Source organism: Vulpes vulpes, chromosome 6, assembly GCF_048418805.1.
Source record: "Vulpes vulpes isolate BD-2025 chromosome 6, VulVul3, whole genome shotgun sequence".
Classification (NCBI taxonomy): domain Eukaryota; kingdom Metazoa; phylum Chordata; class Mammalia; order Carnivora; family Canidae; genus Vulpes; species Vulpes vulpes.
Window position 1 is genome coordinate 60,408,003 of NC_132785.1, and position 18,086 is coordinate 60,426,088.

At 55.6% G+C, this 18,086-nt stretch overlaps 1 protein-coding gene and 1 pseudogene across 2 annotated transcripts; both read left to right on the top strand.

The window, feature by feature from the left end:
* Positions 1–2,389: 2,389 nt before the first annotated feature.
* F10 (coagulation factor X) lies at positions 2,390–14,304 on the top strand. 2 transcript variants are annotated; one of them, XM_026008914.2, is made up of 8 exons: positions 2,390–2,543; positions 4,235–4,395; positions 6,980–7,004; positions 7,639–7,752; positions 8,661–8,792; positions 10,660–10,919; positions 12,883–13,000; positions 13,699–14,304. In XM_026008914.2, exons 1-8 carry the CDS (start codon positions 2,474–2,476, stop codon positions 14,286–14,288), a joined length of 1,470 nt encoding a protein of 489 aa, XP_025864699.1. In that variant the 5' UTR covers positions 2,390–2,473; the 3' UTR covers positions 14,289–14,304. The 2 variants fall into 2 exon arrangements, with proteins under 2 accessions (XP_025864699.1, XP_072617207.1); XM_072761106.1 differs by having other exon boundaries at positions 2,454–2,642.
* On the top strand, positions 3,663–3,766 carry LOC112927518 (U4 spliceosomal RNA; annotated as a pseudogene).
* Positions 14,305–18,086: the final 3,782 nt, after the last annotated feature.

Sequence of the window (18,086 nt, forward strand, 5' to 3'; positions counted from 1 at the left end):
CTTCCTCCTTCTGGATCGCACTGACGGGTTCTCCAAAACTTATAGAACTGGGTGTTCTCCCCCTACTGAGGCCCTGGTCGATGATGGTCCTCAACGAGAGGCCCAGGGCACCCCTGCCCCAGAGCTGCCCAGTTCCCTGGTCCTGTCACATGTGCGGGATCAGGGGAAGGACCCAGTGAGTGACATTTTTATCAAGCTTCCCGGTGACTGGGGAGCCCCCTCAGCCTGAAGTCACCTAGGCCACGGAGGAGTGAGAAACATGCTGTCTGAGGGGGCAGCTGACACAGCTCGGTAGGTAAGAACACACCCTGTGGGCACCTCGCCCCGTCTCAGGACACGCTTGGGGGCACGGCGCCTGGCCACCCCATGCCTGGAGTGCCAACAGTGCTCAACACTGCTGCATTTGGGCGCCGGGATTCACAGGGCCGAAGAGTCAAGACAAGTCCAATGTAGAGTGGACCAGGGGCCACAGGCTATGGCCACCGTGTCTGTCATCTATTTTTGTCAAGGTGTTACTGGGATGTGCTCAGTCCCTACTTGGTATCCTTGGCTGCTCAGAACTGCAGCACAGAGCCGTGAGGTTAGAGACCTTCTGCCCCTGAGGCAGGTGTGTTTGCCATCTGGGCCTTTACACAAGAGGCTGATGCCTGCCCAGCCTGCCACCCGCCCGGGGCTTAGCACGAGGGTGTCCCACATGACATTGTGCTAGATGGGTTCCCCCTCCCACTCTTGGCCAAGCTGCTTCTCCACTCTATGCCCTGGCTCCTTGTCTACAATACCAGATCCTTGATGCTGGTCACAAGGGTGGGTCCTGAGCACGTAAAATGAGGCTCCTAGGAGGGCTCCATAGAGTCAGGGCTTTGCAGGTGAGGCTGGTATGCCAGCCTCTGGAGTTCTCCACCGACAGGACTCAGGAGCTGGCTCACCCCCCTGCCTGGAAAGAAAAGGGGAGGATGGATTGAAGACAGACACCCAGACACAAACAGGGTTAGAAGGGGCCCTGGGGTTGCTGGCTCTGCCTCGATTTCCCAAGTCACAGGAGGAGATGCAGGCCCTTGCTCCACAGAGCTGCCATGGCATGGGTGCCCGGCAACGTCGGGATGGTCTCTAAAGTCTAACATACCTGACGTGTCCTTGAGCTGACCGCTACGGATCACCTCCCTCTTTCTGCGCATGTCCTCACATCATCTCCCACCCCCAGGGGCTGGGGATAGGAGGGGCTCACCAAGGATCCAGTCTCCCTCACATGCTGGACACACCAGCGACAACATTACCCATCCTGACTGGCCCCAAGGGCTGGGCCCTGCATAGAACACTATACACCCTGCAGAAGACCAGGCCTGGCCCAGCTCCCAGAGCACGAGCTGACAGGGACATCTCGGACTCCTTCAGTCTGTTGGGGTTTGCTGAGCACCTGCTGTGCTGGAGACAGGGCAGCGAACAAGCAGACACACGAGGCTTATGTCCCAGTGACTGTGGGCATCCATCGTTACTGGCCACATGCACGATGTGTCAGGGCTACGTAGCAGGTGCTATGGTGCACAGTGCAGTGTTGCTGTGTCACTGGGTCTGTCTCCTCCCCTCCCAGGGACCTTGGCACCTGGCTGGCACCCCTCCCTCCCTGGCCTGATCGCCATGGGGGTGCTGCTTTCCACCAGCACAGACCTGAGCTTTTCCGGGTGCTGCCATGTTTCCAGAGGGGACGCGGCCCTAGTGGGGAGAGTGGGGGAGTACCTCTTGGGGTAAAAGCCAAGCAGATGAGCTTCCTGAATTCTGCAGGTGGTGCGCAGGCCAGGTGCCCTCCATACGTCCCTGCCCCTAGGGACTGCGGACGGGCCATGGGGTGGGCTGTCCTCACCTCTTCTCCCAGACTGGCCTTTGTGTGACAGCCTCACTGAGAGGCCCCCACCCCAGGAGGGTGTGCAAGGTGAATCCCCCATCAGAGGTACTTCCGTAGCTTAGCGCCAGGGCTGGGGGACGGGTAGGCATGTCCCGACCTCAGGCTGCCTGGTCCTGGGCTGGCACGGGCCTCCCAGAAGTGCGTGCAGGCACCTATGGTACTCACCCTGCCTCTTAGGACCACTGAACTGTGGGGGTGGGGGAACCCACATGCACCTCAGATGGCGTGAACCAACACTAAACCTAGAGAAAAGATGGGGAAATGACCCCTGACTGTCATCGTGGTCATAAGGACAGGATGACAGCAAACGGGATCCTGGAAACCTGGGATGAGGTTTTTATTGTCTTGTAACCCCCACCCCGAACCCCTCTTGACGCCGGCACCTCCCCAGAGCCGCTGCAGCAGGGTGGCCGTGCCCTCGCATGGTCACCTATCCCTGGCCCCCTCGTGGCCCAGGCTCCAATCAGGAGGCGGTGATAAGAGAAAGACAACTGGTTGCCTGGAGCCAGGGTGACTGAACCTTGCCCCTGAGACCTGTCACAGCAGGACGGACACCCTGTCCTTGGCCACACCATGGCGGGCCCACTGTGCCTGGTCCTGCTCAGCGCTTCCCTGGCCTGCCTCCCGCTGCCGGGGGGCAGTGGTAAGTGCCCGTCGCCTGGCACACTGTGGAGGTGGCGCCCAAGGAGGAGGAGGAACCCTGGGGATCAGGGCCAGGCCCCCAAGTCTCCGTAGGGGGAAGGTGGGTGCCCACCCCCTGCTGTGACATGACTGGGCCTAGAGGCCTCAGCCAAGAGTAGCTCGGGGCCAGGTGAGCCTCCCTCCCTGTAGCTGGGGAGCCGGACAGCAGAGCAGTGGTCACACACAGAAGCTCGTGGACAGAGAGACAGAAGGAGGTGCCCCTCCAATGCCAAAGCAGGCTGGGGAGGCCGGGGAGTCATAGGCAGAGAGGAGCTTTGTGCTGGAAAGACAAGATAGAAGTTGGTGCCTCCACCCTCAGGCTGGCTTGGCTGGGGGAAGGGGCTCAGAAAGAGGTGAAGCCACATGGGGGAGTGGGAGCCACATGGGGGAGTGGGAGTGGGAGAGCGCAGTAGGGGGCAGGAAGGGGCAGGAGGGGGCAGGTGGGGGCCTGGAGGCTGTCTGTGCCCCTGTTGCAGGGGAAGCCTGAGGCAGAGGGGCAGGCAGGGGGCACTGTGTGGGGAATGAGGAGGTGGTGAGAAGTGGGGTGAGGGAGAGAACTTCGGAGCTGCAGGTGGGGGCCCCTCGTACTCCGCCGCAGGCCAGACCTCTGGGGCGATGGGGGTGCCCACAGTGTCATGGGGGTGACAGTGATGTCACTAAAAGACATGTGGCCTTGGAAGGGAAAGCACTGTGGGGGTGAAGCTAACATTTACTGAGCACCTGCCAGCCTCGGCGCTAAGACAACTCGGAAGTACTCGGCTGGTGACCCCCGTTTGCCAACACTAAGCAGTAGGTAAACGAGCCATCTGAAGCTCTGCTGCCTGTCCCCAGCAGGCTCTGGGTTTGCACGTGGGGGTGCTGCCTGCCCTGTGGAAAGGGGAGGACGGAACTCAGGACGTAGGTCCTGATGGGTAGGGGGAGGCTCTGTGAGGGCACAGAGTGCGGGGAAGAGTCCTCGGCAGAGGGGAGCATGCGAGGGATGCAGCACAGGACACAGCCCGAGGCGCTCTGATCTACGATACCTGGGGGGGGGGGGGCAGGTCAGGACTTCTTTGAGTCTCTGATCTATTCAGTGGTTTGCAGCTTTGCTCAGTGGCAGTATCATAGCCAATGAGGTTTATCTGAGGCACGATTATTGCTAATGGAAAACTTTTCCCAATTCAGTGATTTGTGAATGAAATAGAACAGAAACTGAGTAGAAAATGTGGTGATAAGTACTGTTTCCTCTAAGTGCTGTTTTCTGTGTGTGTGTGTGTGTGTGTGTGTGTGTGTGTCCTGAGACTTGATAAAGCGTGCTAAGAAGGGCACCACCGTTCCCCATGAACATGTGTGAAGCCCCAGAAGCGTGGTGGGCTGGGCGCAGGTGGGGGGCCAGTGCAGCAGCAGCAGCGAGCAGGGAGAGGTGCAGGGAGAGGTGAGGGAGGGCTTGGCAGCCGGTGTAGCTGCATGGGACATGCAGGGAGCTACCGGATGGCAGGATGGGCACACAGAAAGCCACTGGTGGCCTGGTCATGCATGGGGTCGAGAGGGAGGTGGGCACAAAGAAGGGAGGCCTCCTGCAGAGTGGAGGTGAGCAGATCCTGCAGGGGTGGTGGTGGGGAGCAGGCCAGCCATTGAGGCCTCCCAGGTGACATGTCCCTGCCTGTCTGCCAGTGTTTCTCAGCCCCGAACGTGCCAGCAACGTCCTGGGGCGCGTCCGCAGGGCCAACTCGTTTTTGGAGGAGATGAAAAAAGGCAACCTGGAAAGAGAATGTATGGAGGAGACGTGTTCCTTCGAGGAAGCCCGCGAGGTCTTTGAGGACACAGCCAAGACGGTAAGGACTGGTGTACAGGCCCCGTAGCAGGCACAGCCCCAGGTGAAGGCTGGCCCGAGTCCCTCAGGGGGCAGAGTACAGCAGCCCCGGGTCCCCTCCACAGGTGTGCAGGGTGGGGAGATGGGAGTCCCCATGGGGCTGGGGGGCACTGAGGGCGGGGCATGGTCCCATCGGTAGGAGGGTCGTGAGGCCTTTGGAGATTTTGTTAAACCAACTCTAATACATAAAGTGTTCATGTAAAAAAAATATTGACGGCCTCAGTAGCACCTCTGCGGGCTGACCACACCTGAGGATACGGAGGCTGGCAGTCTTTGCCCGAATCTATGTCCGCCACCACATCTGACATGTGGCACCTGAGGAGCGGTACCTGTGCATTTACTCCTTTGCCAGTAAACATTCCATCAGATAGAGACAAGCTGATTCTGAATTCGGAAATATGGAAAGGCAAAGAAATTAGAATAACTGAAAGAAGTTTGAGAAAGAACAGGACTCCCTGCAAATCTACAGTAACTGCAAAAATATTCCCTGTTTTGGGAAAGGAAAGATACATAAATCAGTGGGACAGACTAGAAAGTCAGTAAATGGACCCACAAAAATACGGCCAATCAAGATCTGACAAAGGTTCACAAACAACTCAACGAAGGAAGAATTGTCTTTTGCAAATGACAGAACTGGGATAGCTGCCCATGTCCATACATATGTTTGACCTAAACCTGACCGCTGTACAAAAGTTAACTCAACGCGGATCATAGACCTAAAGGTAAAACATAAAACTTCAGGGAGAAGTGTCATGACATGGAGTTAGGCAAGATTTCTTAGACATGACACCAAAACCTCAACCCATGAAAGAGAAAACAGGCAAATTGGACTTACTCAAAATTTAAGATTTGCTCTGTGAAAAATATTGAAGAATAAAACTATAAGCTATGAACTGGGAAACACTTGCCAACCACATACCTGACACAGGATTTGTGTTCAGAATACATAAAGGACTCGCACAACTCAACGGAATAAGATCAATAACCAACTGGATACAAGCAGAAGATGTGAACGGACACTTCACAAGGGGGTACAGACGCACAGATGGGAAGTGCTTGCAGCAGACATGCGACATCCTGGGCCACGATGGGAGCGCGGACTGCAGCCTGCCACCGCGAGACACCCCAACACACCTGCAGGCTGGATGCTCAGTCGGAAGCCGCATTAGGAAGATGTTGCCGTTGGACCCCGTGACCCCATTCCCGAGAGCTCACCAAGGGAAGTGAAAACCTGTTCACACGGTAACTTGGGCATGATTATCTACAGCAACTCTAGTTACAGTCGTCCCAAAGTAGCAGTGACTCACGTGTCCTTGCTTGCGCGCTGGCTAAACCAGCTGCCACAGCGTTCTACTCAGCCACGAGACAAGCTGCTGGTGTGCATAGCAGCCCAAGTGAGCTTCGACAGCATCGTGCCCGATGAAGGGTTGGGTTGTGCAAGGCGCGAGTCTGTTTGCACAACACACTCAGAAGTCGCAGCCCAGACGAAGAGCAGATGTGTGGCTCTGGGGTTGCAGCTGCCATGAGCTGCGAGTGTCGGAGGGCAGGAGCTGCCCTGTCTCAGCTGTGGTGGGGGTTGTACATGGGCATTTGCTGAATTTCACAGAACTGTACAAAATAGTCGTTTTTGCTGTGTGATGCTTTCTTTAGTGAAATTTTAAAGAGACAGTATGTGAGGTTCCAGAGGCTTCTGCAGCAAATTCACATTCACAGTCCTGGAGGCCGCATGTCCAAATCAAGGTGGCACCAGGTTGATTCCACCTGGAAGGTGGAAATGAACACACCTTTAGCTTCCCTGGGCGCCCAGGACGGTGGAGAGGTTGCGAGGGAAAAGGTGGCCCATGTGCCTCTCTCAGCATCCGGATGCTGCCTGCAGTCCTGGGCTGGCCTTGCCTTGTGGGCACACCACTTGGACCTCAGCTACATCCCCACAGTGGCTGTCATGCCTTTTCCAGCTCTCCTGAGGATGCTGCCCAGAGCCAATGTGGTCTCCTCTCCCTGCAAACCTTCCTCACATCTGTTCCGACCCTATTCCCGGGAAGACCACAGTCTGGTGGCACACGGTTCAAGCTACTGAACACTGCAAAAACAATTAAGACTATGAACAATTTCTAGTATAATATAGGTCTTTGGTGCCCTGTTTTAACCTAATCACCAATAACCATTTCTTCAGTTGAACATGATTATTCACCAAGCACCTGATCCCTTAATGAAGCTTTGACCCAGATATCTCAACTCAAAACCATTCACTGATCGGCTTGGGGGCAGCCAGCAGAGCAAACCATTTCTGGTATAATCCAGTCCTCCGTGATTTACTTGAAAATAAATTTTCAACATTCAACAGAGATTGTGCATCTAAGGTGACCAAAGTCCACCTGTACAGATCCCGCAGATCTGAAAACCCCCTCTCAACCAGTCGTTCTAGTGCAATTTATACCAGAAAAGGCCTTTGCTCTGTTCGCTCAGCCTGAGCGAATAGGTTGTGGTGCTTTGTGAAATGGTTGTGTTTTCCCTAATGTATTTTAAGCTCTTCTTTTCCCTTTTAGATGGAATTCTGGAATAAATACAAAGGTGAGATGCTTTCTATCTTAATATCGAGTGGGGTTCATTCAGACATTGAAACAGGGAGAGACTGTATTTGCATTTTGAAAATTCTTCTCGAATTTCCTTTCCAATCCCATTTATTTCTTACTCAACTAAGACTTTTCCTCTCTGAGTATTTCCATAATAGTTATGATGAGATCATTTTTTGTAACTTTTGCTAATTCTAGTTTTGTTACTTAGGTGTGGACTTAATTAGTTCACTCTTACTTGAGGGGTACCAAACTCTGATAATTTTAATTTCATTTTATTTATTTATTTGAGAGAGTGAGAGGGAATGAGAGAGAGGGAGAGAGCACGAGCAGAGGGAGGAACCCCAGTCACCAGCCCTAGGCTCCTCACTCTGCTGAATACACATGGTCCAGCGTCTCGGCAGAAATAGGAGAGCTTATCAATGCCCCAGTTAGATAAAGGCATCATGTACACAGAGCCACAGAACATGGGGGTAAAATGAAGTCCAGGTGGGAGATGTGTTTACAGGGAGACAGGAAGAATTCAGGTTTATTCAAGTTATCTGAATGGCATGTGCCAAGATCAACACAGCAAGACCGTTTGCCTGCTAGTGGGAGCTGCCTGCAAGCTCGGTGGAACCCTGTTTCTGTAGATGGTGACCAGTGTGAGAGCAGTCCTTGCCAGAACCAGGGCCAGTGCAAAGACGGCCTCCTGGAGTACTCGTGCATCTGTCCAGAAGGATACGAGGGCAAAAACTGTGAATTGTGTGAGTGCCTCTTTCCGGGTCAGGAACAGGGGGAGAAGCCACAGCTCTTGGGAAACAGGCTGGGGCTCCTTGCTGAGGTTCACGTGGTGGCATCGTAGGGGCACCAGAGCGGTTCATTGACAGCCAAGTGTGTCCTACAATCTGAACTTCTCCGCTCCTGCGAGAGGCTAGTGTACATGCGTGGAGCACAGACCCCGTAACCCAGAGCCCAGAGCACCCACTCCCCTGGGGTGGCGCTGATTCCCCATGGTCCCAGCTGAGGCTTGCAAGCACTACCCTCCACTCACATCTGCGAGAGCGAGTGTCCATTCCAAATGTCCAGGATGCTCCAGTTATAAAAATGTGGTGCACTTAACTAATTCTACATGGAAATGTCAGAGAGTTTTCCTATTACAGTGATTAATTTTTGTAATAAAGATTTGATTTGTATCAGGCCAGTTGCCCCCAAGGAGAAAGATTTGCCCTTTTCTCATGTTACTTACTTTATAATACGTGGAATGCGGTCTTAGCCTGGATTCCTTTGAGACTATCCTAGACGGGACTATCCATTCCACATGGTTCTGCCCAGAGCCCAGAGCTGCCTCAGCCTGGAGCCATCATGCCTGGTTTATAAAGTCACGCTAAAGTTGATATCACTGTAATTATTTTGTCATCAAAACCCAAATAGTCCCAGATGCATCTAGCCCCTTTATTTCGGGGGGAAGGGCCTGGCTGGGGTGGCCACCCAGCTCTGTCTGAGGCCCTTCCTCGGCCGGACAGCCTGTGGTGCACACTGGGCATGAAGCTCAGGCCCTTGGCTCCTGCTGGGGGCCCCATGGTGGGGTTGGCAGGTAGATACACGGGCCCCTGGTGTTGCCATCCTTCCTCCCAGCTAGACACAGCCTTGGTTTCTCTGGCCTGTCCTGCAGCCACGCGGAAACTCTGCAGCATCGATAACGGGGACTGTGACCAGTTCTGCAGGGAGGAGCAGAGCTCCGTGGTGTGCTCCTGTGCCAGCGGGTATGTCCTCGGTGACAATGGCAAATCCTGCATCTCCACAGGTAGGCGGCACATGGTGCCACCCCACAGGCTCCCTGGCCAGAGTGGGCACGCTGGCCAACGTCCTGGGTGGGCCACAAGGGTGGGCCACAGACCCACGGTCTCTGGGAACTGTCTGAGAACATCTCTGCCTGGCTCATACTAGATTGTACTTTTTTTCAAATAATCTTTTTCCATGTCTCTTCCCACAAGGAAAGGTGTTCTAGGTCCAATGCGATTATATCCAGTTGCCAGATGTAGGCACTACAGCCTGACAATGATTTGTCTTTTTTCTCTTAACATAAAATGGAGTGGTGATTCCTGTGTGTAGCTGCGCTCTTGCTTCCTAGCATCTACCAGCTCACTAGGCATCGTGCCCCATTCTGGGGATGCCCGAAGAGGTCATAAAACAGTCTAGGGAGCACCCCTCCACCTGAGCACCATGGGGGAAAGGGCTGAGAGCATTTCACTTCCACAGTCCCTGTGTGAGCCACTCCCGATGAAGAACACAGGGTAGGACTTGCCCCAGGTCACCAGTGATGACAGCTGGGAGGATTCAGGCCTGCTGTCCCCACCCTTCTTCTTTAGACAGGCCACTGTGACACTCCTCCCCGCAGAGACCCAGCCCCTACCTTCATAGGTGTTCACAGCCTCCAGGTTCATGGCGTGCCGGATCACATGATACTCATCAGAAATCCCATTCCCCCCCAGTATGTCTCGGGCCTGGCAGGCGATATCCAGGGCCTTCCCACAGTTATTCCTCTTCAGCAGGGAGACCATTTCCGGAGTGGCCCTGGGAGTGGCACAGGCATGCAACAAGTATGGGCTCACACAAAGAAAAAAAAAAAAAAAGCCAGCGACATTGCTTGACTCCCCGGGTGCAGGTGATGACGTCAGGGTGCAGGGTGGCACAGGGGCCACGCTGCGCAGAGCCTGTCTGGACACCCATGATGTGGTTGTGACCATGGCACGTCCTGTTGCCCTGGAAGGCTGGGAGTTGGAACAGGTGCAGAGCAGCACAGGTCCAACTACTAGGGCCATGGACTTGCCGGGAGGAGGGTGCAGGAGCCAGAAGGGGAACCAGGGACTCCCAAGAATGGTTAGGTCATACAGGCCCCAAGTGATGGGCTTTAGTGTTCGTCTCTTTCCTTTCTTTCTTTCTTTCTTTCTTTCTTTCTTTCTTTCTTTCTTTCTTTCTTTTTCTTTCTTTCTTTCTTTTCTTTCTTTCTTTCTTTTCTTTTTCTTTCTTTCTTCTTTCTTTCTTTCTTTCTTTCTTTCTTTCTTTCTTTCTTTCTTTCTTTCTTTCTTTTAATTTAAAGATTTTATTTATTTGAGAGAGGGAGAGACAGTGAGCACTAGCAGGGGGAGTGGCAGAGGGAGAGGGAGGAGTAGATCCCTACCTGAGCAGGGAGCCCCAGGCGGGACTTGATCCCAGGACCCTGGAATCCTGACCTGAGCCATAGGCAGATGCTGAGTTTCCTTTCCTGAGATGAAAGCTGAGCCCTGAGTGGCCTGGAGGCTCTGGGATGGTCTGGCCTAGTGAGGGGCTGAGTCTCCGGGGAAAGAGCTCCTGCCCTCACTGCTCCTGTCTGACCTCTGACCTTGGCTCCACCGTGGGGCCTACCCAGAAGCTAGTCCTCTCTCTTCACTCATCTGCCCCCGCCCCCAAGCCTGCCCCTGCCTGACCAACAGCTTGGGTTGGGTGCAGAGTCTCAGGTGCCCAAGACAGTGGGCCTATCCTCCGTCGTGTAACCCAGAGCTCTCAGGGGTACCCTCTGCCACCCCCACGTGGCTGCCTCTTCCCCACCTTCCCCCTTTGGGTCAGATGAGAGTTCTGTATGCAGGACAGGGAGGGTCTTGGGTGGCTGAAGCCAGCCTGTGTTCTCTCAGAGCCTTTCCCCTGTGGGAAAACCACTGTGGGACGCAGGAAGAGGGCCACCGAGACTGCCCCTGGCAGCGAGGCTCCCCCAGATGCAGAGGAAGAGGCCGGCATGCTGGAGCAGTATGACCCCGGAGACCTGTCTCCCACCCAGAACACCATGTTCCTGCTGCCTTTCAACCAGACAACCTCTGACCTCGACGAGGATGCAAGTGGCCTGGTCCGGATCGTGGGTGGCCAGGACTGCAGAGATGGCGAGTGTCCCTGGCAGGTGACTGTTGAGCGGGCCTGGGTGGCACCGGCAGTGGGGCTATCCGCTGGCCCCAGGGAGGATGCTGCCTGAGGTGAGACAGGGGTCCCATCCCTCCCTGTCTGCTGCCTGTAAGGGACAGACAGACAGACCACTACAGCTCAGGCTGCAGGCCCCAGGCTGTGTGGGGCCCTCAGCTGCTCTTCTGACCACTGGCAGGCCAGAGACACTCCCCTAGCTTTAGCTCTGATTTGGTAAAACATTTTTTTACCAAACATATAAATCCTGACAAGGCAGGTAGTGATTGGAAGAAGAGCATATCCATGTGTTTGCCAAGGTAAAACCACTCTTTGGTTGTTGGTTTGGACTAGGACAGATTTAGCAAATAACAACACAGGATTTCTGCATCTCAGATAAACGAGGAACAATCATTAATGTAAAGTATGTCTCAAAGACCACATAGGACACATTTATACTAAAAATTGTTTGCTCTATACTTGACTCAAATGTAACTGGGTATCCTCTGTGTTATCTGGAATCCTAACTTCGCTTCTCCGCCAGCAAAAGCCCCAGAGCCACCGACAACCTGTAGGAATGAGGAATGACCTCCACCTGTCTTGCTCGTGGCTCCTCAGGGGGCATGCATTTGTCTAAAATACTGGGAACCCGGGGAGGAGCTCAGCGTGTGGTCACCTTGCCTGCAGCACACATTCAGGGAGAACGGTGTGGGTCCGACATGGCCCCAAGCGTCAAGTGTAGTTGTGAGATCAGCAGATCTCTCCCCTGATGTGTACACACCTCGATGTGGGAAGGGCGGAGCCCACCCCAGCCACCCCAGTGGCACTGACCTGGCCCCATGGGAGAACACGCAGCCCCGCCGGGGCGGGCAGGACGAGCTCCCCCTGGCCCCAGGCTGTGTGACGGGATCCTGTCCAGAGGGCTCCTGACTCCTGCTACTCAGCCCAGCCCAGCCCAACCCAGCAGGGGTCTGGCTTCTGTGTTTAGGAGGAAGAGTTAGGGTCCAGGCCTTGGGGAGACCGACTGTCCCCCACTGGTCACCCAAGCTGGTTAGGCGTTGGTGAATCGTGCCCAGAAAGTCAACGGCGCAGCTGTGAGTTATGGAGGTCTTCAAGAGCTCTTCCTTGCTCCACTGGCCGGGGCACACCCCTAGCCAGCAACTCCCGCTTGTGAGGTGTGGGACTCTTGAGGAAAAGCAGAAAGTGCTCGTCTCCAGATTTGCCAACCTGACACTTTGGGGGAAGGGGTGGTGCCTGCCGGGCTGGGCTCCCGGAGCTCCCAGGCCAGGGCTCCCTCCCTCACTCTCAGGGCCTGGCGGGGAGAAGAGGGTCACCGGCAGGGGGAGCTACATGGATCCGGACACTGCCCCTGGGTGGGGGTTTCTGAGGCCTGTCCACGGCTGAGCTACCACCCCAAACACCAGACTGGCCTGCCTGGTCTGCGCTAGAATTCACAGGCACGTAGCAAAGGTTTTCACACTGAAAATCGCGTTCCTGTGCCTAACATTGCTGAGAGTGCTGGGACGGCTCTGGGGGTCTGTGGCCCCGGGGCAGAAGCCTCCCCGGGTGCTAGCACTGGGCAGGCAGTGGGGCCTCAACAAACGTCTCCTGAGTCTGTTGGAGCACTGCTCTGTGCAAAGGAGCTGCCCAAACCCCCAGCATCCAGCCAGTGGTGGCGGGGGGGTGGGGGGGGTGGGGACGGCGTGGCTGGGAAGGGGCTGTGGCCATGGCCACCTCAAGCCCCACGACAGCAAGGTCTCAGAGGCCGTGGTGGCAGAATGGCCATGGGACACTCAGGAGTCTGCAGGTTCCAGGCTGGAGACATGCACACTCCAGTGGGGAGGGGCGGCGGGGAGGGGGGGGATGCTTCTGATCCAGGCTGGGAGGCGGGGAGGAAGGGGAAGGCTCTCCTGCTCCTCTTCTCAGATGTCAGACCCAACCTGGTGGACGGGCTGTGCTCCCTGCAGGCTCTGCTCATCAATGAGGAGAATGAGGGGTTTTGCGGAGGTACCATCCTGAGCGAGTACTACATCCTCACTGCAGCTCACTGTCTCCAGCAAGCCAAGAAATTCACGGTGAGGGTAGGTAAGTGGCGCCTCAGCTCCTCCGAGGCCCTGCAGTGCCCTCTGTCACTTCCTTATTTTCAGAGCTGCCAGCTTGGAACTGGTAGTTGACACCCGGGAACCCTGAGGGGCAGAGGTGTGGGGTGGTCTTCCCTAGTGCCACAAGGCTCCCCTCAGTGTCCCTTCCTCCAGGTAGGCTTCCAGAGCTCCTCTTCAACAGTCTGGGCACGGAGCACAGCCTGTCACGTCTTGTCGTTTGTCCTTCACCAGCACAAGCCACAAGTACAACCACACATGTGATCTTTAGTTTTCTAGTTACATTAAAATTTCCATGATACATTTTTTAAGTTTACAGATGAAATTAATTTTAGTAATATATCTTCATCCAATATATCCAAAATACTATTATTTCAGTGTGTAATCAATTGTAAAAGTATCAATGAGACATTTTGAATTTGCATTTTCATTCTCCGTCTGAGAATTGACCCTCAGCACATCCCAGTTCATGCCGGCGGCCGTGGGGTCAGAGCAGGTGCCCCTGCTTCATCGCAGGCTCAGGGAATGTCAGCCTGACCTGCTGTTCACAGTGATGAAGTGTGCCTGGTGGCTGCCCTGGGCTGACACCAAAGGCTGTTTTTGTTGACCCTGTTATGCTTTCCTTGGTTTTTTAGATTTTCTATGACCATATCCCATTTTTCCTACAAACACCACCTGTCGCAGGTGAACGGGACACAGACAAGGAGGAGGGCAATGAGGCGGCACACGAGGTGGAAATGATCATCAAGCACAACAAGTTTGTCAGGGAGACATACGACTTTGACATCGCGGTCATCAAGCTGAAGACGCCCATCACCTTCCGCATGAACGTGGCGCCCGCCTGCCTGCCGCAGAAGGACTGGGCCGAGTCCACACTCATGACGCAGAAGACAGGCATTGTAAGCGGCTTTGGGAAAACCCACGAGAAGGGCCGCCTGTCCACCACCCTCAAGATGATGGAGGTGCCGTATGTGGACAGGAACACGTGCAAGCTGTCCAGCAGTTTCAGCATCACCCAGAACATGTTCTGTGCCGGCTATGACTCGAAGCCCGAAGACGCCTGTCAGGGGGACAGCGGGGGCCCCCATGTCACCCGATTCAAGGACACCTACTTTGTCACTGGCATTGTCAGCTGGGGAGAAGGATGTGCTCGGAAGGGGAAGTATGGGATCTACACCAAGGTCACCAACTTCCTCAAGTGGATCGATAGGTCCATGAAAGCTAGGGGAGTGGCCCCAGCACTGGCGGGGGCCCCCACACCTAACCCCCATTAAAGTCATCCCACCTGCACATCCGCTGGCAGCTACTTGCATCTGGTTTGTGTTAACATGGGCTGTCCTGGATAGGCTGCAGCCTGGAGCAGGTCTCCCAGGTGCAGGGGGCCCACCCGTCTTGATTCCACGTCCTGGTCTTCTCTTGCTCTGTTGCAGAGAATGTCCCTCTGGAACACTAGGTCCTGCCTTTCTCTCACCAGGGTGGGGGGCTTCTTTGGGAAACACTACACTTGTAGGATAGGAGTCTAGAGCCCCTGGGATGACCAGAACCGTGAGGGCCGCTTCTGTGCACAGCAGGGTTTTCTGGTTTTGATTGCTAGGGACACTTGTGAATGACAGGTTTCTGGGGTATAGCCCATGACCTGAGGGTGGGGAGGGGGCGGGGGTCCCGGTCCTGAGAAGGGGTGAGAACGCGTCCTCCAGGGCAGGCTCTCCAGGAGTCTCTCACAGGCGGGGATGCTTTCACCTGGGCCTAGCAGCCGCTTCTCCCCCTGGCCTCATTTTGGAATCGGCAGCTGTCCCCTGAGCAGCCCTGATGCTCCCCAGACCCCATCAGTCCCTGTGGAGGTGGCCCCTCTGTGACCCTGTGTGCATGTGTGCTGGCCGGCTGCTCCAGACCCTCCACCCAAGTGGTCATGAGAAGCAAAGCCCTTTAGAAAACATGACAGGTGCCCTCGGACACGACCCGCCAGCGCTATGTTCCAAATGCCCCCACAGAGTTTGTGTTTTGCGTAACTTCACTAAGCAAAGTTTCAAAGTTCCAGTACAGAGACGCCCCCAAACGTCACGAGCAGGGCAGAGTGTTTTATAAACAGTAGATACTGGAGGTTAGGAAAATCAATGTGAACGTGCCCACCATCTTCCAGAGTGGGTTTGAGGGCCGCCAGCAAGCTCGGAGGCCTTCCTGGAGGGAGGCCGCACCCAATACAGCCGGCCGGCCCCTGCGGGTTCTGTTCTGCGTGGGTTCCAAGGTCAGCGATGCTCTGGGGCCCAGGGAAACAGCTGGAGACCCAGAGCCCAGCGCTGCCTTGGCTGCTGCAGCTCCCTCCCTCACTGTGGGCTGACCCGCCACCAGGCCCGTGTCCATCAGAGGGCAGCCCCCGGCCAGCCTGTCTCCTCATCCACAGTGTCCGAGAAGGACACTCAGTTCCACAAGGCTCTGAAGGAGACGGACACAACCCGCCCTGTGGCTGGATGCTGTGTGGGGGGCGCTGGGCTGGAACTCACGCCGGGCTCATCTGCTTGCTCCCGTGTCCTGGCGCCACTCAGCTCCTAGAGTGTCAGGGCCCCTGGCGTACACAGAGGCTGCTGCTCTGCTGCAGCCTAGGCCAGGAGTCCCTCAGGGATTCGGGTAGCGGGTAGCAGGGACAGGGGGAGGCAGGAGCCACGGGGGAGAAGATGGAGGGTGAGTGCTGCTCCTGAGGACAGGCAGAGGCTGCAGGATGAACTTCAGGAGCCCTGTCTGCTCCGTAACTGCCACTCATTCTGTGAGGGTCACAGCTGCCCCCAAATACAGAAGGGCTCCTGCAGGCCAAGACCAAGTTCGGGTGGGGGTGGCTGGCCCCACCTGCAGAGGCTGAGCCCCCAGGGAGCGGGACAGAGCCACCTCATTAGGCAGATGGGCTTGGGTGTCAGTGTAGGGGCCGCCACAGGAGTTGCTGATTGAGGCATGTTGCCAAGGTCACCAAACTCTGGTGCAAACGTCCTCAAGAAGCAAGATATTTGAGTGTTCAAGCATCACCGAGAAATTACTTTCTCATCACAGGCAGGACAGGGGCTTTCTCTGTCGAGTTGGTGTACATGGGGAGCATGTGATTGGGACCCTGGATGGGGTGTGAGGCCCCCTATGGTGCTGACAGTGATTCTTGGCTGGGAGCACACACTCGGTTCTGCAAAATACCATCTGGGTCCCCGGTCACACGGCGGAAGGTTCCTGTCCAGAAATGTGTGTGGAGCAGCCTCAGGACCCCCTACTGCCACTCTGGCATCTGTGTGCTGGGACGGGGCCCCTGGGGCCGACTTCACAAGTCTCTTATCTGCTCTCCTCGCAGTGAGACTCACTGGGCTCCCTGCCCTTCTGTGTGTCCCCCATGCACCTGATGGGGGTGCATGTCTTGCCCAGGCTGCGTCCTCTGCGCAGAGCCTTGTTACACAGGGCTGCTCCTGGGGTGGGACCTACTGACCTCACTCCTGGGAGGTGCTCTCAACACCTCAGCCCTCTGCCTGGAACAGGAACATTCACACGGTGGGGTGAATTTCTCCGGCGGAGGCCCAGTGTGCTCGCTGCTGCAGGGCCAGTGCTCACTCTCCGCGGCCCCATGTCCTCAGGCGGATCTGCAGACCTGTCCCTTGGTGCTGCCAGGCGCCGCTCCCCCGCCTCATTGTCCGGCTCGGTAGGCGCCCTCAGGGAGGCTCTGCCAGCCGTCTGGGCCTTTCCTGCAGGGCCACGAGGGCAGGTGTGGGCCGGGGGGACCTGTGTGACCCGGGAGGCCTGAACCCACCTGGAAGGGGCCTCCCTCCTTACTCGCATTGTTGACACATGGGGGTCCTCCCAGAGTGACAGCCAGATGGCCGCGGGCGTGCAGGATCAAGGCTGACAACGGTGGGGGAGGGCCCTGGTCCCACCACCTGCCACCACCCTACTAGTGCTGCACACCAGCCCCTTAGCCCTGCTCTCCCTCAGCACCCCCACCCTCCTGCACACACAGAAATAAGCACAAAAACTCAAATTTACAATTTTTTTTTAAATTTATAATTTTAAAACAAAGATTGCACATTGAAATGACACTGTTTTGGATCTATTGTGTTAGAGAAGTATACTGTTAAAATTATTTTAACTTCTCTCTTTTGACATTTTAAATGTGGTGCTAGGACACTCTTCTGACCCCTGGGGCTTGTGCCTATCCCCCAGACGGCCCCATCAAGTGCACCCTCCCCACAGCAAGTGCAGGTCTGAGGAACACCAAACAGGGCCTATCACTCCACCAGTCAGAACCTTTGGAGTAAAACCCAAACCCTTACCACGTCACTGCAGTTAGAGTGTGGTTTATCTGTCAGACCCACCCATTGGTGGCATGGCACATGATCTTAGGCGACACCGAACAATCACGGGGTCTATGGAATTTTAGTTCTGAAAGAGCTGTGATAAACTGCCAGAAATCCTCTCAGTAAAAGCTGTAAGTGGACACAGATTGTGTATCGCTTTCAGTAAACGTGTCTCAGGGGCCGACACAATGGCAAGACATCAAGAGGAGCAAAAAATAAATAAATAAAATGAAAGGAAGCTGGGCGTGACCCCAGCCATCACCGCTCAGTCTTCCATGAACTGGTCCTGGTCCTCATATTCCAGAATGGCACTTAGAGCTCCAGCCATCACACCTGTGTCCCAGGCAGCAGGATGGAGGTGGGGGAGGGACAAACAGCCAAAGGGCCACACCAGTTGTCTTTCAAGAAGCTTCCCAGGAGTTGTGCCTTCTGTCTGCATCCTGATGACTGCCCACCAGGTGCCCAGCTAGAAATTGGGGTCCTGTCCTGGAGTCCTGCTCCCACTCCCCCCACCCCTGTGTGGGTCTAAGAACTAGGAGGCAGTTTCCTGCCATTCTTTGCCTCCATCTGAAATGCCCCCCTACTTCCTACCCATCTGGCTCCTGAGCTGACTCACTGGCCCCGCAGCCAGGGCATCTGAACTCTCCCGGTGTCTGACGGATGGCGTCTCATCAGCTCCCCGACTTCCACTCTGCCTGTACCCTGGTTCATTGCATGGGGTGACGGGCGAGGTCCTGGCCCCACCTGGCTGGT

What these genes read in the sequence shown, in the direction of transcription:
- F10 (XM_026008914.2), top strand. Translation starts at nt 2,474, where the DNA reads ATGGCGGGCCCACTGTGCCTGGTCCTGCTCAGCGCTTCCCTGGCCTGC. An exon ending in CCCGCTGCCGGGGGGCAGTG is followed by an intron (nt 2,544 to 4,234) that starts GTAAGTGCCCGT and finishes CCTGTCTGCCAG; the next exon opens with TGTTTCTCAGCCCCGAACGT. An exon ending in GGGCAAAAACTGTGAATTGT is followed by an intron (nt 7,753 to 8,660) that starts GTGAGTGCCTCT and finishes CCTGTCCTGCAG; the next exon opens with CCACGCGGAAACTCTGCAGC.